The sequence below is a fragment of the Vombatus ursinus genome, unplaced genomic scaffold (genome assembly GCF_900497805.2).
Source record: "Vombatus ursinus unplaced genomic scaffold, bare-nosed wombat genome assembly UNPS02014768.1, whole genome shotgun sequence".
Classification (NCBI taxonomy): Eukaryota; Metazoa; Chordata; class Mammalia; order Diprotodontia; family Vombatidae; genus Vombatus; species Vombatus ursinus.
Genome location: NW_020954546.1, coordinates 3,977,554 through 3,986,426, shown reverse-complemented (window position 1 = coordinate 3,986,426; position 8,873 = coordinate 3,977,554). Strand labels below are relative to the sequence as shown.

The following is an 8,873-nucleotide window of genomic DNA, read 5'->3' as shown; positions in this document are numbered from 1 at the left end:
CCTAGATCACTTTTTAACTCTTAAAATGAAATTTTATCATTGCTTGGTCCAGTTTTACAAAGTGTGCCCTTGGAAATTTATTGCCATAGAACTGAACCTGAAAATTCATCTAGATAGTATTATGACTTTTATTATTTTTTCTTCAGAATAGTACAATCTTGAACACTGACTATCTCTTGATCTATTTATATCTTCTTTTATATGTGAAAAGAGTCTTAGAAATTTTGTTTATATAAATCTTGCATATGTATTGGTAGAATAACTGATAGATAGATTATCCATTTTGTACTTATTTTGAATGTAATTTCTCTTATTACTGATTCTTCTTGAATTTTGTTAATAATGTATATGAATGCTGATGATTTTTATGGATTTATTTTTCCTCCTACCATTTAACTAAAGCTATTAATTATTCCTGTTTTTTTCTGTGCTGAATCTTTTGGTTTTCTAAGTATATCATGGCATTTGGAAAGAGGAATGATTTCTCCTCCTTTTAACTGATTTTTATAACTTGAATTTTTAATCTCTTATTTTGTTATATCATTCAACAACAGTATTTAATTACTATTTGTTTATTTTCAATTTTAATAAAATCTGATTTGAGGGAATATCAGTAATCTCAAGGTTATGACAATCAATCAATATTTTAATGAAATCTACTGATTTGAGGGAATATTAATAATCTCAAGGTTATTACAATGAATCAATCCATTAATAAGGGCCCTACAGTACTAATGTACATCTTCTCTTTTTTCTCCTTTTTGTTGATATTCTTCTGATTGGAAAGGCAAGTGTAATGCAGATCAGCCTTAGGTCGTACTCTTTCCATTGTTTTCCAACCTAGAATAATTTCTGAGGGAGTGTCTTTATTTTAAGGTCAAGTTAGTGCTGATATTTCTGTTGGATAAAAATAGGTTAGTCTTCATTCTTCAAAGATAACTTCCTTGTGCATTGGCTAGAGAGATTGGCATAGCACCAATTTCTCATGAAGATTTTCAGTTTGAGTATCAAAGATGTTATAAGTGTTTGGTGACCATGATGAGCAAATAAAATGCTGATCTGCAGCCCTGCCTACAGTAACTTTGGCTTCCAGGTCCATAGTAATATATTCACACTTAACTCCTTGAAGAAGAGTGATCAGCTTTCAGATGCTAATTAAAATACACAAAGAAGCTACAAAAATTGAGTTCTCAGATTCAGAAAAAATCAATTATACATTCCCCAGGGTCCCAAATTGATTTCTAATATTGTTCCAAATAAATCCTGTCCCATAGTTAGCTCCTCATTTTATTAATTTCTTCTGTTCACCAATTTATAACCAAGGAACAAAAACACTCACCACTGATAAGTAGAAGTTTCAATTAAAAACCAAAACCCAACAGCAAATAGAAAAGATGGAGTAGGATTCTCTGTTTAAAGAACAAAAAACCCTATTCCTAGAAATATCACAAATAGTAACTTAGTTAAATCTTTTTTTTTTTCTTCACTTGATATTTCAGTTACTTGGTCTTCTACTTGTATTTTAGTGGTAGTAATAATTCCTTTGCTCTTGGACATAAGCATAGAGGGGAGTACTGTTACAGGGGTAGCAGAGGCCTGAGTAAGTTCTTTCCTTTAAATTAATTACCTCTTGATCTCCAAGACCAACAACATCTTGTCTGTGTCTCCCACTTTCCCCTGTTACACTGGAGTTGTACTCTGATCTGTTCTTGCTAGTACCCTCTGTGACTCTAGTACCCGATGGATTTCTATGCCCATGCTTTCTTATTGCTGTCTGACCAGAACTATCACCAGATTGATTAGAACCAGATCTGTGTGTTTTGTGTGTCCTGTACTCTGCCTTATCATAGCCAGATTCTGAGTGACCAAATCTGTTACTGTACTGCTCATGACCTATCTGTCCATGACTAGATCCTGACTGTCTAGAGCTATCTCTTGATTGGTCATGGCTAGATCCATGTCTTCTAGATGTTTGGGACCCAGAGTGATCCCGAGTGTCACCTGACTGCCTGTGGCTTGTCTCTGAGTGTCCCTGACTGGATTCTGGCTTTCCTCTACCCACAGTAGAACCATCTCCTGACTGATGATGACTTGATTCTTGTCTCCCTGGACTTCTGGCCTGGCTATCTCTTGACTGTCCAGGATCAGATCCCCTTCTTGTTCTACTTGTTCTGGACCCTGATTTTCTGTGGTTGGGTATTGATTGTCTACGACCAGACCCAGACTGTTTAGGAGAGGATACTGATTGTTGGCTACTTGATTGTCCTTCCTTGTCACTGAAATGGCCAGAGTTTGATCTCTGCTTTCTAATGGTGCTGGGTCCAACATGATGTATATTATCACCTGACTGTTCATGGCTTGCCCCAGAATGCCCATGACTTCCTGTACTCATGCTGAAATCAGGATAATCATGTCTGAACCATGAATGCCCATGCCTAATGAGTGTCATTTGGTCTGGCCGCTGAGGACTAGAATTCCTACTATTGGTCCTACTGTCTCCAGAGTGACCATAACCAGTCTGTCCATAGTCATAGTCTGTATTCCCATAGCTACCATGTTTCCAACTGTAACTTGAGCCATATCTCAGTTGTCCATTACTTAGTGAATGCTCCTGAGAGGCACCAGAGACTCTATGGCTGTCACTGGATTGATGTCTTCCTGTCGTCCTTGACTCAGGTTGTCCCTGACTGGATGAGGACTGTTGATGACCAAGTCCTGAATGTCTATATCTGTCTCCTGATTGCCCTTCATTATGATTGGATGAACCATGACTGGATCCCTGTCTTCTAGCTAAATGGGATTCTGAGTATTTAGATGAAGACTGTCCATGACCAGAGACTGAGTCTCTGGAGTGGTCTCTTGTTTGTTCTTCATTGTCACTCACCTGGCTAGAAATAGATCCCTGTCTTCCTCTTGTCCTAGAGCCATGATGTCCCTGACTGGATGAGGACTGTTGATGACCAGATCCTGACTCTCTAGAGCTTTCTCTTGATTGCCTTTTATTATGGCTGGATGAACCATGACTGGATCCCTGTCTTACCAATGTCCTGGTGTCACTAGGCTCTCTGTGACCAGATCCTGAGTGCTCAGTTGTATCTCCTACCTGTCCATGCATGGATCTTTGGCTTCCTCTTGTCCTTGAACTAGACTGTCCTTCCTGTGATGAAGTATATTGATGATCAGATCCTGACTGTCTAGAGCTGTCTCCTGATTGCCTTTTCCTATGACTGGATGAACCATGACTGGATCCCTGTCTTTGGCTTGACCTAGACTCTGAATCCGTGGATGCAGCCTGTCCGTGATGAGAGACTGAATCTCTGGAATGGTCTCTTGTTTGTCCTTCACTATCACTTGTCTGACTGGAAGTGGATCCCTTTCTTCCTCTTGTACTAGAGCCCTGAGAGGATGAAAACCATTGATGACCAGATCTGGACTGTCTAGAGCTATCTCCTGATTGACCTTCACTATCACTGAATTGATCACAACTGGAAACCCTTTTGGGGCTAGAATGGGACCCTGAGTGTGTAGAAGAAGACCATCTATGACCAGAAATTGAGTCTCTAGAGTGGTCTCTTGATTGTCCTTCACTGTCACTTGCCTGACTATCACTTGCTTCTCTTCTTCTTGCAGTTGATCCATGTCTTCCATAAGTGGATGAGGATTGATTGTGACTAGATGATGAGTGTCTAGGGCTGTCTCTTGATTGTTCTTCACTGTTACTTGAATGGCTATGGCTGTCACCCAACTTCCCATCCTTGCTGGATCTTGACTGTCCATGACTTTGTCCTTGCCTTTGTTGCCTGCTTCTTGTTGACCGTCTGGAAACGTCTTCTTGCCTTTCAGATTCACTCCCTGATGTGTGGTGACCAATTGTTCCCTTATCTTGTTTCTTTGACTTTTTTGATTTACTGCTTTTTGAATTCCTGTGTGTTGAGCCTGTTTGTTGATTCTCACTCTCCCCACAATGACCATCTGAACTAGACCCCTTTCTCTCCTGTCTAGATGACTGACCATCTGCATTGGATCTATGATGATCAGTGCCTGTACTTGACTTGTGTCTCTTTCCCCCCTGCTTTCTTGAGCTGAGCCCATTTCTCTCTTTCTCACTCTTCCTTGAGTTATGGTGTCTTTTCCTAGAGTCTTCTCTGTGTTCTGAGTTTGGTGAGCTACTTCTCCTTTTCTTCCAAGGAGAACTGGACCGAGAGTGGTGCCTATGCTTTTTTTTCTCCTGTGAATGCCTAGAACTGTATTGAAGTTCTTCTGCTTCTGCATTTGATTGATCAGAACCAGAACCATCTTTTTCTTCCTCTGTCTCACTCTGCTCTTCTTGGTTATGGTGATCTTGGAATTTGTGCTTTGACCCTGATGCTTCACAATACTTTTTGCTGATAGTCTTATTGAAAGACAGAGCCAGATTGACTAACATTAGAAGAAACTCAGCAAAGTCCACTTGATTGTCACGGTCTTGGTCCAGGATATGCATGATAGCTTCCACAACTTGAGAATTCTTTGGTTTCTGTATCAGAGAAAAGAATACAGGAAGAGTAAATCATACATTATGCAAATATGGGTACTTATTATACCTAGCTGGGATCCAACTGGGAATATCTCCAGGCTGATGTAGGCTAATATTGTGCAACTGATGTCCATAGAGACCAAGAAGAAAAAGAAGAAGGTTCACAAAGAATAGCAATACACAGAGAGGTTACTGAGGGATGAGTATGAGTAGCTGCAGATGATTGTGAATGTAAGGTAGTTGCTACATTTTCATTAAAATGAATCAAGTATTAAATTGACCAAATTATAATTGAATATTCTGGACTTGATCAATGGGGGTCCTTCTTGTAATTGAATACAAACTTTTGATGTTCCTTTTTACTTCTCCCTATCTGTAATGATTGCTCTTTCTAGGAGAGATTTCTTCTTTAGGGAGAGGTAGCTTATTGATATAAATTAATGTTCAAATTAATTAATGTTAGAAGGAACCAGAGATATAGTGATGACACTGGATATCTATGCCTAAGTTGGAGGTAGGAGTTTCAAATTATGTAATGAAGAAGGACAGAGAGAATATTTTGTTGTTGTTGAGTCATTCAATTGTGTCCAATCCTTTGTGACCCCTGTGGAGCTTTCTTGGCAAAGACACTGGAGTGGTTTGTCTTCCCCAGTTGTCCCCATTTTACAATTGAGGAACTGAGGCAAACAAAGGTTAACTGACTTGCCCAGGGTCACATAACTAGTAAGTATGTAGATTTGAACTCAGGTCTTCCTAATGTCAGGACCAGCACTCTATCCACTGCACTACCTAGCTGTCACAGAGAGAATATTAGGTGCCACTGAAAATGAATTTAGTCCTCTTCCCATTTTTTTCCCCCACCATTGACTCTCTTTAGTCCAATAAGAAATTCATTGATTCAATTCTACTGGTTTTGGTCCAGTTCTATTAATTCAGTTACACAAACATTTGTTGATCCTTTACTCCTTCCAGGTAGAATTCCAGGGAATTCTATCTAGAGGACTTACAAATGGGTTATCAGGTATATGGATTTTTTATTTGTTACTTTTCAGATCCTGAGGTTGTATATCAAGATAACAACTTCACCCCTAACTCTGAGACTTTCTAAGACCCTAAGTTGCAAAGCAGGTGCAGACCTATGTTGGTTTATCTGGTATTTCCTCTCTAGGAATTCTTTTAATCAGTGGTAGTAAACTCTCAAATAGAAACAGATACCTGCTAGCTACTTATTGACTTAGAAAAAGACAAATTAACATTTTCTACATTGTATTTTTATTTGTTTTGTTAAATAATTTCCAATTACATATGAATCTGGTTCTGGAAAGTCATGGAATTTGTGCCCTATGCCTGTGGGTCTCGACACCTCTGCTCTATTCCAATGAAATCACAGTCCCTTCTCGAAACACCAAAAAAACAAAAAACAAAACTCCCTAAAACATGACTATGTAGACCTTTGATGTTGGCATGCATCTCTTACCTTTATAACTGGGTAAAACTCTTCTTCTAAAAGTTTCTTCAGTTCCTTTTTGCTTAGTTTGTCACACTCCCCTTCCTCTTTGGCATATTGGTAGAAAATGTCAATGACATGGGTAATACATTGCATGAGGCTAGACATCTTTTGTGCAAGTTTATGCGAACCTGAATAGAAAAAAAATACACATTTCTGTCATTCCTCTTCTTTCCTTTCAACATCTTATTTTTTTATGACACAATCATAGAATATCAGAGTTGGAAGGGACCTCGGTGACCATCTAGGCCAACCCATACCTGAAGGAGAGTTTGCTCTAAAGCATACCTGACAAGTCATCATCTAGCCTTTCCTTGAAGACCTCCAATCAAAGAAATCTTGTTACCTTTTGGGGAATCCCTTTCCACTTTGGAATTCCCTAATTGTTAGGAAGTTTATCTTTTCATCAAGGATAAATTTGCCTCCTAAATTTCTACCCATTTCTTCAGGCTCTACTTTTGGACTGAAAGAAAATAAGTCTAATTTTTTTTAAAATGAGACAGCTCTTCTAATTTTTTAAAACAGCCTATAGTTAATCTCACCCCTGCCCCCATCTTCTCTTTTCCCTAAGCTAAGCAACCTTAGTCCCTTTAACTGATCCTCATGTGGTATTAACTAAAGGTTCTTTACCATCAGTAACCCTCATCAATAAAAAGAATGGTAAAAACATTTTATATCTTTTTTTCTTCTCCTTTACACAGTTAGGGAGAAGAGGGCAGAGCCCCTTTAACACACCAAAACTAAATGCCTTATCCAAGGTAAAACAGAAAGCCAGTGAAAACAAAAGTGAAAGCCGAGTTTCCCAATCTCTAATCCAGGTTCAATCTAGAGCCAATGAAATTTTGGTCTTCTTAACCATTGTCTCAGGTGGCTTCAGTACACAAGGTGCTGAAGAATCTCTGTCTCCTCTAGAGGTCTTGGACCACTGACTAACACCTAGATCTTACAGGGTGTTTAAGCCAGGGAAAGTAGATAAAACCAGAAACTCACCAAGAGGAAATTATTCAGAGAAGATGGCCATGGATCAGGTCTTAGACACTACCTTATTTCCATACTTAACCTAAACACTCTTACTCACCCACCATCAGGAAGAAACCCTGGAGTTTTCTTGGACATTTAGCAAGAAGAAATGAAAGTGGAATGGCACCAATCAAAGGAAGCTGAGTGGTGGTTAATAGGAAATATCTATACTTAAATCAATCAATCGAGGCTGATAACTAAGCAAGGCTCTCTGCCTCACTCAAATCCAATTCATGCTCAAGTCAAGACATGATGTCATTGGTCCTCTTCAAGAAAGAAGGATGAGTGGGCAGCTAGGTGGTGCAGTGGATAGAACACCGACCCCGGATTCAGGAGGACCTGAGTTCAAATCCGGCCTCAGACATATAACACTTACTAGCTGTGTGACCCTGGGCAAGTCACTTAACCCCATTGCCTAGCTAAAAAAAAGTAATAAATAAAAATTTAAAAAAATAAAATAAAAGAAAGAAGGATGAACAGCAATAAAAAATTTATTATATGCCTACCATGTGCTGGGTACTGTGCTAAGCACTGGGAATACAAAAAAAAGCAAAAGACAATCTCTGCCCTCAAGGAACTTACAGTCCAATTGGGGAGACAATACTTAAAGAACTGACGTATTAGAAAATAACCCCTATTATTTCCCCCTCATCTCCTAAACTTATTTAAACTAAATATTCTAGCAATGCAGAGCACTCAGAAATCTTAGAAGAACCAAACTTCCATCTTCATTTTTCCTCAAGATAGAGACAAACTTTCATCAGTATCAACTGGCCTTAAAGATACATGAACAGCAAAGCTTCCAAGGGCTCCTTGTACTCAAGCATGTTATAATATCACAGCATTGCAGCATATCAGAACAATAAGGGACCTTAGAGATGATTTAGTTCAATCCCCTTCTTTTTTATAAATGAGGAAACTGAGGCTCACAGGGTTTAGGTGATTTGCCAAATGTCATCTAGCTATGAAATGATAGAGTTGAGATTAAAGCCTAAGTTTTCTGTCTAAATTCTCTCTTCGCTGGTCCGTGCTGATTTCTAGATTTACTCCTTAGTACCTATCAAGGTCTATAATCTTAGATAGATTATCTAGACCAACTTACCCAGTTCAATGAAGAAGCAAAGAGGATGTGAAGTGAAGCAGTTTTCAGGGTACCAACCATCTGGGATGCTGGGCTTTTTATACTAGGTTAATTGTCCATCTCAGAAAGGTAACACCTTTTATGTGGTATGCCCTGATTCACTTACAGCCAAACCCAGCTACACCTCTGTCTCCAGGGATATTGTTTACCCAATGTATTTGTTACTGCCTTGACAGTTTCCAGATTTGGACTGGTTTCAACTCCACCTATCAATGGCCTATAGAAGGATCTCTTTGGACATCATAAGCTCCTTGAGGGCAGAGACCATAGGATCCTACAGTATTGGGCAGGACCTTATAAGTCCTCCAATTCAAACCCCTCATTTTACAGATGAGTAGATTCTGGCAATGTCTCCTATTGCTCTATTTTTATATCCATGTTCATTTATTATGTTGACCTGTAGTTCGTTTTCTTATCCTTTCATAGGTTGGGGGTCAGAACCACTGTGTGTATGTGAATATATATGTATGCACATATATACAAAACCAGATCAATTGATCTATGTAATACTGGGAGCATTTTTTCTTTGACTCTTTCTGGTTCTGGTTACTTTTTATGTGACAGTTCATTAATGACCTATTAAATTTCTCTTTTGAAATTGGTTCATTTTGATTCTGTATCCTTCCTCCCTCCCTCCCTCTTTTCCTTCCTTCCTTCCTTCCTTCCTTCCTTCCTTCCTTCCTTCCTTC

General features: G+C 38.9%; 1 protein-coding gene across 1 annotated transcript; it reads right to left on the bottom strand.

Moving 5' to 3' along the window:
* Nucleotides 1-625: 625 nt before the first annotated feature.
* LOC114043207 (filaggrin-like) lies at nucleotides 626-8,220 on the bottom strand. The gene is made up of 3 exons (XM_027862238.1): nucleotides 8,146-8,220; nucleotides 5,994-6,154; nucleotides 626-4,516 (listed from the first exon to the last, which is right to left on the bottom strand). The coding sequence occupies exons 2-3, from the start codon at nucleotides 6,129-6,131 to the stop codon at nucleotides 1,523-1,525; spliced, it is 3,132 nt and encodes a 1,043-aa protein (XP_027718039.1). The 5' UTR covers nucleotides 6,132-6,154; nucleotides 8,146-8,220; the 3' UTR covers nucleotides 626-1,522.
* Between the last annotated feature and the right edge of the window lie 653 nt (nucleotides 8,221-8,873).

Coding starts and splice junctions, on each gene's coding strand:
- LOC114043207 (XM_027862238.1), bottom strand. CDS start 6,131: ATGTCTAGCCTCATGCAATGTATTACCCATGTCATTGACATTTTCTAC. Junction 4,517..5,993: donor AGTTTTACCCAGTTATAAAG/GTAAGAGATGCA, acceptor TCTCTGATACAG/AAACCAAAGAATTCTCAAGT.